Source organism: Hesperophylax consimilis, chromosome 15, assembly GCF_061612785.1.
Source record: "Hesperophylax consimilis isolate HC1 chromosome 15, BYU_Hcon_1.0, whole genome shotgun sequence".
NCBI lineage: Eukaryota > Metazoa > Arthropoda > Insecta > Trichoptera > Limnephilidae > Hesperophylax > Hesperophylax consimilis.
In genome coordinates this window covers 30,240,541-30,254,445 of record NC_142850.1, presented here as the reverse complement: position 1 = coordinate 30,254,445, position 13,905 = coordinate 30,240,541, and the positions used below count along the sequence as shown (strand labels likewise).

The window sequence follows — 13,905 nt, the reverse complement described above, 5'->3', positions numbered from 1 at the left end:
AAAGTGGATTGCAGGCCCTTAACGAATGAATTGTTTGGTTTCCTTTTAAACTTTTATTAAAAAAGGAATGTATTTTCACGATGTCGGAACACGTGTTCAAAAAAATTATAATATTACGCAATTCGTCAAATGCAAGTGCTTGTACACGTGTTCTGATATATTAGGATTTTTAAGTTTATCAGGAAACGGCTCACAATACCGTTTAATCGAATTATGAATAATTTAATCTGTTAATTCATCCATTTTTAACCAGAATTACTAATATTTTGAAGAGATTCATACTAAATTAGCCATAGTCATTTTTCTCCGTGCACAAGCAAGAATCTCTTTACTCTAGTTTACCTGTAAAAAAAACATCGGGTAATTTGTTTTAGAAGAAATACGAATATTAACATTATCAACCCGGGTTAAGAATAACCTGACAATTTTTTGAAAATCTCCTACTATCACCACAGTAAGCGCAAAATGATGCATGTGTTGTGATGCAGGTCTTAGCCAGCCGAGGAATTGAACACACTACGCCTGGGTGGGACCCAAACGCGATGCCAACACGACCACTGACTAAAAATACTAGTTTTTTAAATGAATATTATATATTTTAAATATATATTTTTTTAAACCAATCAAGTCTATATTTTCATATTATATAACGTATTTTGCAACGATATATGTTTTATGTAAACTGTTACACTTAGCAACGAAATAAATGTATTACTAAATCGATCCATTGCTTTAGGCAAATTGAAAATCCAGTAATCATTATAATGTCCGCTTATCTCTGAAAGCATTCAAGAAACAATGGACTTTCACTCATAAGTTTTCTTCGAAATGTATACTATACAGATTGATTATTAGATACTTCTATAATTCATCGTTATTCATATTATATGATCGTGGTTTAACAATATGTTATTCTTATATTGTCCAAGTTTGTGAGCTGTTGACCTATCGATATTAATTTAAAAACCAATTTCGATGGATCGTAAAATTTAACTCCTATTCAGAAACTATGACATTTGAACTCGAAGACTGCTCGAAGCAGTTACTTATTTAAATAAGCAAAAAAATAATTTTTTTGTATGTCTAGTCAGCATATCCATTGTAATGTATGGTCCTGTCTGTTGTTTTAAATCTTTTTCTATTATTAGTTTCGAGAAAACTTACTAATATAAAAGATTGCTAATTTATTAAAAATCTGGTTTAATATTTCGCATTCCTGTTAAAAACGGGACTGCAGGCTTTTGAATAATGAATTTGACAGATTTCTTAAAAAAACTATCAGTAAAACACGAATGTTTCGTGACGCTGAATTGTTTTAACGCTTTTTCCGCTCCAACCAATAAGGAGGTTAGGATTCAAATTTTACTGGTTTGTATAATGACAGTTGACCAAAACACCGTAGCGATAAAACAACCGATATGTCCATTCGAATTTCATCCGGAGTTATAATTAGCTCAATCTTGTACAAGTGCCTGTGAATTCCTCCACCAGACGAGCGCTACCAAAATAACTATATCATCGAACATCAAAACCAACTCTTCCGTAAGTCACATTTGCGAATACCTGTATTGTTGGTTCAGCGAAGAGAACGTTAATTTACATAGGCACATACCTGCCTGGATTATAACCTTTATAATCTAACCCATGTTTCGATAGTCTGCGCGAATATCGCACATGAGGATATCGGAACACGTGTTCATAAAAATTGTAATATTTTAGCATTTCATCATTATGTAATAACAGGAAAAGTGCAGCTGAATGAACGCGTGTTCCAATACTTTTTTAAATAACTAACAGATTGTTAGGAAATGAAATTCTATGACGTTTTTAACAGAATTTTAATAAATCAGCCTGGTTGGCCGCCCGTCATCAGTTGCAGCTGGGCACTTGAACGAGAATAATCGACTAACTACTTAAACTACTCATTTTTTTGTCTCTATGAAAAAGAGAGAAGAAAAGCACTTGCTATTTTGTGCAGATCCAGTTATAACGGAGAAGTGTTTGGTATTGTTTTTTTAAATTAAAAATTTGAATCCTTATCACGGTTTGTCCAGGGGGGTTATTTAATACCTGCATATTATTATAAGTGGATTTCACTCTCAGTTTACAAAGAGATGGATGGATATTCAGAAAGAAGTAATGCATTATGGCGCTAAAGAAAGAAAATAAATCATGCAACAATGTGAAAGAACAGCCGTTGTGAAAGAAAAATGGATTCAATAATATTTTTATGGCGCATACATTTTATTGTTTTTCGAGGAAAAGGTTTCAGCACTGACAGTGTGAATCACAAAAACTTTCTCCAAATCTCTAGTTTTATTTACGAAATTATTTTTAAAATAACTGACCGTCATCAGACGAAGAAAACTTACTGATATAAAATATTGCTAATTAATTAGAAAATTATTCGTAATCCAGTTAGAAACGTGAGTGCAGGCTCTTAACGAATGCATTTTTAGGTTTCCTAATAAACTTTTAGTAAGGTACAAATGTACAATCACAATGTAGGAACACGTGTTTATAAAAATACGAATATTTCCGTATTTCGTCTTATCGACATCTACGTAAGGGGTGGTATTGATAACGGCTCGATTTAAAATATTACACGACGTAGTGCATCGCCTTAAATAAAAGTACAGAGGAGAGAAATTGAAGAACTGGGACAAGTAGCACAACATTAAAGAGACGTATTTATAGGTGCAAGCGCTTTGTCGAAACAATAAATCAAAGCGTGGCTTACCACTTAATACTTATATTATATGAACAACGATTAATTGGTAGGCGATAAACAATATAATACTTAATTCGTGCAAATGCCCTGATCTCGAGGGTCAGTAATGTTCCTTCTGTTCAAATTATATAACGCAGCTCAGTTTGATTGCATTAAGTCCAAACAATTACTAGTATATGTCGTAACCACACTTTCTTTCATCAGAACTTAACAGTTACGTCGAACAAAACCAAATGGATCGACCTGCTGAACTTTACGCCTAAAAGGGGCTAATGTTAGATATTTTTTTCCTAATTAAGACGATACATTAAAGAAGCACAAAGGTGGCCTATAATAAAAATGATTACAGTGCAATTTGAACGATTGAACCATTACAGCCTTCTAATCGAGATCAATGAAAACAAAACATAATATCACGGTTGTATTTCATTGTACCCGTTTTGGCAAGTATTAATACACTGTTTAGCCATTATTAGAATGTGTTAGAGCGTAGATTCATAATATTTTGATCACGGATTTCAGAAGACGGCGAATGAGTATTTTTAGAGTTTGGACGAATATTTGGATTTACACGTCTTACGAACTCTGTGGGATCACGCCTCTGTGATTTTGAGATAGGATAATTATATTCTGCAAATACTAATAATTTTGCATTATATATGGGTGATTTTTGGTTTGATTTTGTATATTTTTGCCTAAGAACAATTTGTTAACACGGCTGGCTAAGTCCTCCATCACAACACAAGCAACATTTTCGGCTTTCTGTGGTGGTAGTAGGAGATTTTCATTGTTGGGTTATTCGTGACCCGGGAATGTTTGTCTTTCTTTTAAAAAAAAAAAATAATAAAATAAAAAACCTCAAAGGATCGGGAGACTCTCAATGAATCAAATTCTTGGTATAAAGTGGCGCTTGTGATGAACGGAGAAAGAGGTGTACATTCTGTTAGTTGCATAACGATGAGCATTTTGTAAGTTTTTGTGAAATTTATTCTAACTAACTCAGGTTTTTAGTGGGATGGAAATAATATGTTTTTGATGTAGAAATCGAAATCACTATAAATCGATTAAACGTGGGTTGGTAGGTATACACTACTACGCTTTATATTTATTTATAATCAAATGTTTTATGTATGTAGTATTTTGTTGTAATAAATAGTGGTTGAGTATTGCTAAAATGTGAGAGTTATCAGTTTCACAATCTATCCAAGGGACTGTTGTTTTACAAAATTTGAACTATTCATTAAATTTCAAACTAAATTTTCAAGTCCTGAGAAAGTTTTATTCGTGTTCTGTTTTCATATCATTATCGGACAGTTGCTTCACAGAACTTAAATAAACCTTTCACATAACCTGAAAATTAATTTTGAAAATTGTTCAAATCATATAGGTCGTTAACAACTTGTTCCATTTTTGTTTTACGTAGATGTGACATACGGGACCTAAGATTATTTCTTACCAGTTGTATTTTAAAAGAAGAACTTTAAATTCTTAAATAATGTTTTAAAAATATATTCAATCTTATTTTAATAATATTAAAAACTTACCTAGAAATATTTTCAAAAATTTGAAGCACAGACTCCCCCCTCCAGAACCTGAATTAGGATACTTCATTGTGACTCGATCTGTAATCAAACAAAATATACACATTAATAAATTTAATTAGTTTCGTGTCCCTATCATTTTAGTTAATAATCTCTCGTCCCTTATACGTAAATGATTCGTGTGTGCTCCATATCAGATATTAATAGAGGCGATCACCTTGATATTCAGAAGATCATTCTCACCCGTATATGGGGATCGGTAATGCAGTGAGAAATTTATAAATATTCCGGTCTTACCACACCCTTTTAGCTTTATGGTGCCCTGGTATTCTTGGATAAGAAATCCTGAACTGTACGAAATGAAAAGGCTCAATAAAGATAATACAATATCTGGTTACAATACAATGATGGTTTTACCTATATATAGTTTCCTGGTTGTAAATAGAAGTCATGATTGTCAATTATATTTGATAACTCCACAAAGGAGGTCCTGAAGGAATAAAATATTGTAAAAACTTATGTGTAGTGGACCCATCAATGCTTCGCTATTACTAATGTCTTTCTTGGGCGTCTCTGACTTCTTTCACCATTCACTACTTACTGTTAAAAAACTACATTATATCGACTTTAATTCGACTCTGTATCTCATTCTAGTGCAGAGAAATTGCTTTAAGAAATCATTAAGAATATTGAATACCTAGAAAAAATCATTAGGGAAACATGACATGGAAACTACATCAAGTGATGGCAATGGTTTAATAACGCAAAAAATACATCGTTCTCGACGATGGCATATCCTAGTGAAAAAATCATTTTTAATGATATTTTACGTAAATTAATTAATAAAAAACGTGGTTTACCGCAAAAGTTTTTAACTAAATTTTTGATTTTTACTTGAACAAATCCAGGAAAATGTATGTTATTTGCTTGCAAACGTGTTGGGTATAGCGTATCTTGACACATCTATCCCTTATAACTAGCAGAGTGAGAAACAGCCTACTAGTAAAACTTGGTTATGCATGCCAAGCGAGGGTAGGGTCATTAAAACTATTTATGTACGCTACGATAGCGCTGGTCCAGTCCAGAGCTAGTCGACCTTGAGAAGCTGAATGAGGAGAATAATAGCCATGCTTTAACTGGCTTCAGTCAAAGGTATTGACCAGATCTGAATAGCTGGGTTCTTTCCTATCTTCCTCTTACACATCTCCTTCCCCTCCTCCCTTCCTTTCAGCTTCACAACATATCCCAAATGTAAAATGCAATAGGCTTGCTGGGTTCGTGTGATCGGGACTCCTGTACGTTATTCACTTTTTAAATCCTCACTGTACGATATTATTAATATTGCGAATCGTTTTGAAATTGAAAATACTATTTAAGCTATATCTTTACTTTGAAAGAAACAAATACATTATTAGTGATTAATGATGTCAAGCACGAATAAAAACCCACATTATAAAATTAATTAGTTCACACTTACACATAAACATGCATCTACTCCAAATGCAATAAACTTCTTTCTAAGAGCAGGTCAATAAATTGAATTATTACAAAACGAAATTTATAATGCTAACGTTATCACAAATCGCTGATGAATTCTGACTAAGTTAAAATACGACTTGGCAGCGCATTTAAGAAGAATGTGATCCATTTAAATTCCAGTCCATATGACATTTTCAGATGAACCAAGCGAATGAGGACGTTGCACATATTACATTCTACACTTTAACATTACATACGTGAACAGATGTAGTTTTTTGCAGAAGTTAACGAGGTATTTGGACTAGACATATTTCTTTAATCCTATAGCATTACAATGCAGATATCTTTTAGAGGAGAACAATGTTAATAACATAATCAATCATATTTAATTTGATATTTGAACCTATAATCAAATTGAGTTTGAAGATTGATGTCTTCGTGATTCTGAAAGGAATCCTTTATAAAGGTGTTCCTCTTCATTATTAGCCTTGCACTATACATTACTGGCTACAATCATTTTTCCCGCCTATCCACTGTTTCCTATTTTGGACCAGGGTCTGCCATTTTATCCCTTCGTATCCTTTTAAACCGTCTTTCCAAACCTGTTGCTGCTTTTCTGGTGACATTTTAATTTATGGTCTCCAATTTGGCTGTGTTTGGCGACAAGTTTCTGTTTTTCTTGCAGGACCTGCTCATTTTAGTTAATTTAATTTTACAATTATTTTTAAATTTTAGTTTGAATTTCACTTTTGTTTCTGGTAATAAATTCTAATCTTGAAAGAGGAAATTAACCCACTTTCCGACATTCGATCGAGCTGAAACTCGGAAGATAGTCCTTGTTGTCGATGGCAATGCATTCTACATACGCGCACATATACTCATTACAACAGTTATTGATTCACAAATTAATTGTCGGGATTTTTTTAGTTATTAGCGCGGTTGACTCCAGTCCGTGGGGAGAAAGGCTCAATCCTCAGTCAAAATAGACATATATTAATATTTTTAAGTTTTAAAAGACCTAACAGCAGTTACGAGCCAGTCCCTGTGGAGGAATGTTTAATCATCAGAGAAACCAAAAACCAATTAATTAAAATAGATGTGTTATACTAGTCATATATGGTATTATTACTGGTCATATATAATATATAAGTAGTTCGTTTTTTTTTTTAATTTCATTCCCAGCATTGGATTTAATTTGGCTCTGAAGATAAAATCATTTGAAAAATTGCATTACTTTAATTCAAACAAACCTAAGATTACTGATTACATAATAGAGTAGAGTAGATTACTATATTTATTTTTCAAATCAAAAGTTCAAGGAAATTACGTACTCACTCATCTCAAATTTATATCATCTTTATAGCATTTATACAACAAGGTCCTGAGAAATATAATGAAGGTTTTTAAAACAAATGTTTTTAAATTGAATTATGAAACAAATGTATTAAATATTTCGTCATCTTTCTGGTGAGCTCAATTTTAATTACTGGTATTATTTAGCGACAGCTTAACACCTTTATCAAATACGACATTGAACTATCGCTTTAGTGAAAAGCATTCATATGAATTTTTTAATAATTATTTAGAACGTCTTATTACGTGGCGTACATCTGGATCACTGTGCAATTACGGTTTGTAGAGTAGGTACCTACATATTAAAGAAATGTTTTTGACATTTAAAATGCACAAGAAAAAATGTTGCACATCGACAATTAAACAATTATCTTAAAAAATAACTTCAAATGCTGATTGATTAATTTTAATATACCTTTGATACGTACACGCCACACAGCGCAATTCCATAAGCTTAATAACAAAACAAATTCAGCATTTAATTTCATAATTAACCGTGGTTTTCATACATTTAATTATATTTGTATAAACTCTACCATCGACATTTTAAGATTCACTGCCCAAAGTTAAAAGTAGAATCATGTCAATGATATTATAAAATGTTCAATGATCGTATTTATATACAGTCTATACACACAAACTTACACATACACACACTACAGACTTCACCGATTAATTACTGATTATGAATTTATTTATTTACTAACGGACCAGTCCATTAACACATTTTAAAACAAGGAAAAATGTTACAAAACAGGATAATCACATCAATATAAAATATTACTTGCGTAATGACTGACAAAAAATCATTAAGGCTTACACCAAAAAATTCTAGGACGTGACTGTTTTTAGTATGAAAATATTATTGAAGTCAGAGGTGATTCTATTGATGAAGCCAAGTAGCTTAAGAGATTTATTAACCACGTTGTTAACGTGTTCACGAAAAGACAGCTTGTTATCTAAAGTGACACCAAGGTCCTTAGTAGATTTACAAAATAACACATATAAGACACTAAAGATCTGTAAATTGTTACATCACTGTAATCACATTACTGTTTGTTTCTATAATATAAAATAAGTATTCTGCTGTAAAATTGTAAAAGTATTCTAACTGCTTTGACTTTAAAGAACTTTTTTGTGCTTTGTACATTACATTTGTCCAATACGATTTATCTTATACCTTAAAGTGACACGAAAAATAATTGTGAGGAAGTTGTAAGTCTTACAGAACATCATTTATTTTCTTGGTTAAAATAAAAGCGTAGTTATGTCAACAAAGTATAGACAATCATGCGATATTGAACTTCTAATGTGACATTTCTACGATTGATTGTATTCAAATTCCTAAGACGTTGTAAAGTGTACGTTATGACAAATTATTGTTATGACGACAACATAATTTTTTTTTTTTTTTTACATAATTCTTTACCACTATCCATGACTACATAATTCTTTATCACTATCCATGAGCTTATAAAACCACAACATTTACAAAATTTTAATTGTACGCATATACCTTCGCAGTACCCATTTTAAAAAAAAAGGACAACGCTCATCTTTCACAAACTTACACAAAGTAAGTACAATGAAAGGCAAAATCAACAAATAATAACACAAATTTAATTTTAAATGTCAAAAATAAATTCAAAACCTATAAATATAACAAACACACGCAATATTTTCTAGTCTTAAATATGAGAGAATCATTTATCTAATGCGCATAATTTGATTGAAAATTTTATGTAAATATTTGATACCCGTAACATACAATATAATTAGTAATATCACAATCACACATAACAATATTATGATAAGTTGACATTATGAAGCATTATCTGAAACAATTAAACGTTTAGATCATCGATTGAATTCTTAACCTACACTTATAAACATATGACATTGAATAATTACTGCTTGCATTAAGTATTGTTTTATTTATTTTCATTCTTCATATTACTACGAGTAATTTGGGGCGTTGCACGCCATTATAAATAGTGTGGCGACATTTTTAAAGAATGTTTCGGCTTGGTATTTAAAAAACTTTACGAAAAGGTCAATTGTTTTTCCACTTATTGCAGAACATCGTGGTGTATTTAATCGCGTTGGGCGCGTTTAGTATATTACCTTCTCAGATCAATCATATCATTATACCGGAATACTAATTCATCAATTAGACCGTGTTGTTTTGGGAATCATACGTCATAATCTTGTCACCAAGGGCAACATCACAGCTTTTTCGGTAATGTCAAATTGATTCATGGATTTTAAATCTATCAGAACAATAGCATAAATATTTAACATCTTATCATCAATTTTAAAGCATGTCAGACAGACAGGATATGAGTGGGATTTAATTGATGATTTGCATAGGTATTTTTTTAATGGAAAGACCGAGAAATTAAATTAATACACTTATTTATTGATATAATTGTACTACTGAATGGTATTCTAAAAATACCTTAGTAATTACTATACAAGTCTCAAGGTCCAAAGGATAATGCGGATATATGACTATTGTTTTTTTTACTCGCAAAGCATTTTTGATTTGATTAAAGATACCCTAATGTTAATACTCTTTAAGAGCTTCTGTGACATTAACAAAAAAACCTTTATTAGTCATGCTTTGATTGCATTACGAGCACTTACATACTGAGAAAGATATTGATTTATTTACCTAAATATGCTCCTAAAGGACATTGACAGTATCTACTATCAGACAATAAACATATTATTATAGAGTAATTACAACTTTTGATATATGTAAAACATTACTTAATCGTATGAGATTTAGAAAGTTACCTATATATACCTTTTAAATTTCGTATTTAAGGTCGTTCAGGATGAAAATCTAAATGTAGAAAACGAAAAGCTAGAATTACAATGGAAAGTACTAGCTTGTAGTTATTTAACATTGCTAACTATCATTAATATTATAGAGGGTGGTTGAACACTTGAGGTGCCAAAACAGTGAAGGTTTTTCAAAACTCGCAAGACACCTATTAGATTAAGATCACACTTTTGATGTGCTAGGTAGAAATGGGATTGATAATAATAAAAAAAATCTTAAAAAATAAAAAAAATATTTTTTAAATAAACTATTAGACTTATCAGATAGCCCCATTTTAAATATATTAACCTTCACTGGATCAAGTGCCCTGAAAAAATCCAGTACAAATTGTGCTGGATGGTGTTTAAATCCATCAATGAAATGGCCCCACCTTAACACTAGTCCCGGAAAACACTGTTTTAAGGCAATCAACTCATATATCAGCAACATCATCAGTTGTAGGCAGACTGATGAAAGTTTGGTGATCGCGCTTTCGGAGCATTTGGGCCAAAGGCTTGGAATAAACTTCCTCCGGAACTTAAGATCCATAACAAGTACAACAGAATTCAGATCTAAACTAAAAACTTACCTTTTTAAGCTATCTCTCTCTATACCCTTAAATTAAATATTCCATTCCTGAGAGAAAGTCCAATTATATCCAATTTTTGAATTATGTCCTAAATCCTGTATTTAAATTTTGCTATTAATCAATTAATTAATTTTAATTAAGTGTTAATCTTAAGTGACCTACCAGGTAAGTATGATACTGTATATTATCTCCATAAATAGTTAGAAATAACATAGATCATTGTAGAAATGTATTGTATATTTGTACAGCGCCCTTGAGGTGATTTTGTACAAAAAACAGCGCTGTAAAAATCGCTCAAATATTATTATTGCTATATTCCCCACCCCTCCCCTCCACCTACGTTTACCCTTCTCTCTTCCCTAAAACTCCCCCAGCGAGGACGATGCTCCCTCTCCCTCTTCTATCTTACATAAATATAGTGTAATTATATAACCTTGATGAAGGGTCATGGTGAGCCGAAACCGGTTTGAATTATATATTAAATAAATATACGATAAATTGGTATTAAAAACAAAGCTATTCTAATTATAATAGTAATGGCAATAAACTATTTATTCCTTTAAGCTAATTCAAACAATGTTTCAATATTCTAATCGAACGTTCCTTTGAGGTGTTTTGATTTTGAAAGATAAGTTTGTAAAACATTTCAAAAGAGGCGATATTGGTAGTTATTTACCTATGGTAAATAATCAAAATATATCGATTGTAATATACTGATTTATGGAGTTTGTGCATGTGAAAAACTTAGTTACTCAATTAAATTTTAAAATACATATGCCGGTGTGTAAGAACAATAATCTAATGCTTAACAATAACTTAGCAGTTGTATGTTGAAAGAAAAGTGTGTATTTGGTAATATTTAATGGCAACAGTATGTAATTTTACCAGTTGTTTTTTTTTACTTGTGTATTGTGAAATGTCTTAACACAAATAATGGTTGGAAATAATGATTGTTTTAATCATAAATATACTGCGAAGTATGTAGTAAAATGGCGTTGGTTTATTTTTGACCTTTTGGTAGCATAGTGTTCAACGCGTACCTATCGAGTAAGTATTATTTATAAATATTTTGTACGTTAACTGTTATTTTACAAACCAAACTAATTAACAAATACTAACCAATTTCCCATCAGGATTAGGCAGAGAGGATGAAACGCTACAACTACGCGAAGGATGGAGATTTCCTGGTGTTTTCGATTCTGCCATTCGATTTAATTAATATCATACCTCAAATGTTAATACGGAAACATACGAACCGCTAATCACCATCGCTCGAGTGGGTAATTTTATACTGGCACATACCATTCATCGTCTCATACGTACTATTCTGTAAAATCAAAACCTCCTAGTACACAAGGGCGGGACACTCATTCAAAGCGGCCTCCTAACTCGTATGGGATTTTACAAAATACATATTTTTTCATTTTTTTATATTTTATAACATTTGAATGTTTTGTTTGGTTTAAAAAAGTACGTTTTTTTTAAGGTTCTCATACAAGTTAGGAGGCTGATTTAATTCAATGTCCCGGCCTTGTGATCTAGAAGGTTTTAGTTAAACCAACTCCAAAACATAATTCGATTGACGGAATCAATACTTTAACTACCCATGCCGTGTATTCACGTAATTTTGTTATTACATTAAAACATTGTTACGCCCATACTGAAATGCAACAATACTGATTGGAAATAATGATCGCAAAGAAGACACCAAGAGTATCACGTAATCAAAGAACAATCAGAACATTCTCAACGTGACAGATGCCCTCAGTATTACTCTAGTGAAAGACCATCATTCAGAATCGAAAGGTTTCTTAAAACGGCTTTAGTCGTGTATATCGTGATCTGAACAACCAGATACCTCTATCATCATCCATATTTCTCAAATTATTCCTATTTCCACTCCTTCAACGTCCTAAAGTATGCACATTAGGGATTCCATAGTCATACAGGCAGCTGGGACTCTTGTGAAGTATTCGTGTTTTAAAAAAATCGATCTACACCCGATTTCAAAGTGAAGAAATTATGCAAAAATCAGTATAAAAATAAATCGAATGTGAATTTAAGAACAAGAAGAAAAAATATACATATTACTTACGTAAGTGTTCAATTTACCTACCTATAACCTAACATAACCAACTCAAAAATAACCGTGTTACAGTGTAAAAATGAGCCTTTGCAGTCAGAGCAACCAATGATATCAAAAAATCTAAAAGCACATGATCTTGATTCTTTATAGTGATTTTTCTAGTGACGATCTTTATAGTGATTTTTTTTTGGGGTATTATGTCGTGTTGCGCTACCTCCTTCTTTAGAGAAAGTTTTGGACAGCATTCCAGTGTCCATCATCAGGGCAAATGTGTAATCTAAGGTTGTGGTGCAGTGTGTGATTATGTATGAAGATGCTTTCAGGGATGTGATGTATCTTTTGATTTGTATGTGTACTGATACGATCGATTCCTCTTTGCATCTTTTGAGGAAAGCCAGGCTACCCAATAGATGGTTCCTTCTCTTGCTCAGATTCTCCAATCGTCGTACCATTGTGTGAACTTCCTCCCCATAGAGGTTCGTCAGGTATGGTTTGATATTTTCACGGCCAAAAGTATTATAGTGATTTGTTTATGGGGTATTGCCATTTTTCGCTACCTCCTTCTTTAGCCAACGTTTCGGACAGCATTGCAGTGTCCATCATCAAGGCAGATGTGTAATCTAAAGTCATGGTTTGATAAAGTATTTTCACTATCTACCATAACTAAAAATACTGCAGATCTCAAAGCCACCCCCTCTTTGAGTATGATTTGAGATTTTCACGGCCAAAAGTATTATAGTGATTTGTTTATGGGGTATTGCCATTTTTCGCTACCTCCTTCTTTAGCCAACGTTTCGGACAGCATTGCAGTGTCCATCATCAAGGCAGATGTGTAATCTAAAGTCATGGTTGGATAAAGTATTTTCACTATCTACCATAACTAAAAGTACTGCAGATCTCAAAGCCACCCCCTCTCTGCTCCTGCTCTGCACCTCGTTACGCCAAAATCCTAATCTCGATCATAAATGCGGCAGTTGGGCAATTGACATTGTTCTTTAGTATTATTACTTATGTGAGAAAAACACAGCGTGGCGTGGAAATTTCATTTCCCCCGAAACTTCGCGTTTATTATACGTTAGGTGTTTCAGAGATGGTAAACCATCGAAATTAAAATGATTTATAGATTTACATATAATTCGTTGAAAAAATTGAATTTAATGGAAAGGTTACATAGGATATATATCAAGGAGCCGGAATATGCACGAAGAAAAATTAGTTTTGCTGATTTATAAAAATCTGGTAATCCGTTTAAAACGAGGCTGCTGGCCGCTTCCTGATAAACTTTTAATAATTTCGTAA

General features: G+C 32.2%; 1 protein-coding gene across 1 annotated transcript in view; it reads right to left on the bottom strand.

The window, feature by feature from the left end:
* thw (chitin-binding domain protein thawb) overlaps positions 1–13,905 on the bottom strand; it is a 162,749-nt gene that overhangs the window by 93,994 nt on the left and 54,850 nt on the right. Inside the window, exon 2 of the mRNA XM_089640455.1 lies at positions 4,276–4,353. Within this exon, the coding sequence (XP_089496581.1) occupies positions 4,276–4,342 (67 nt within the window). The 5' untranslated portion in view covers positions 4,343–4,353. The remainder of the gene's footprint in view (positions 1–4,275; positions 4,354–13,905) is intronic.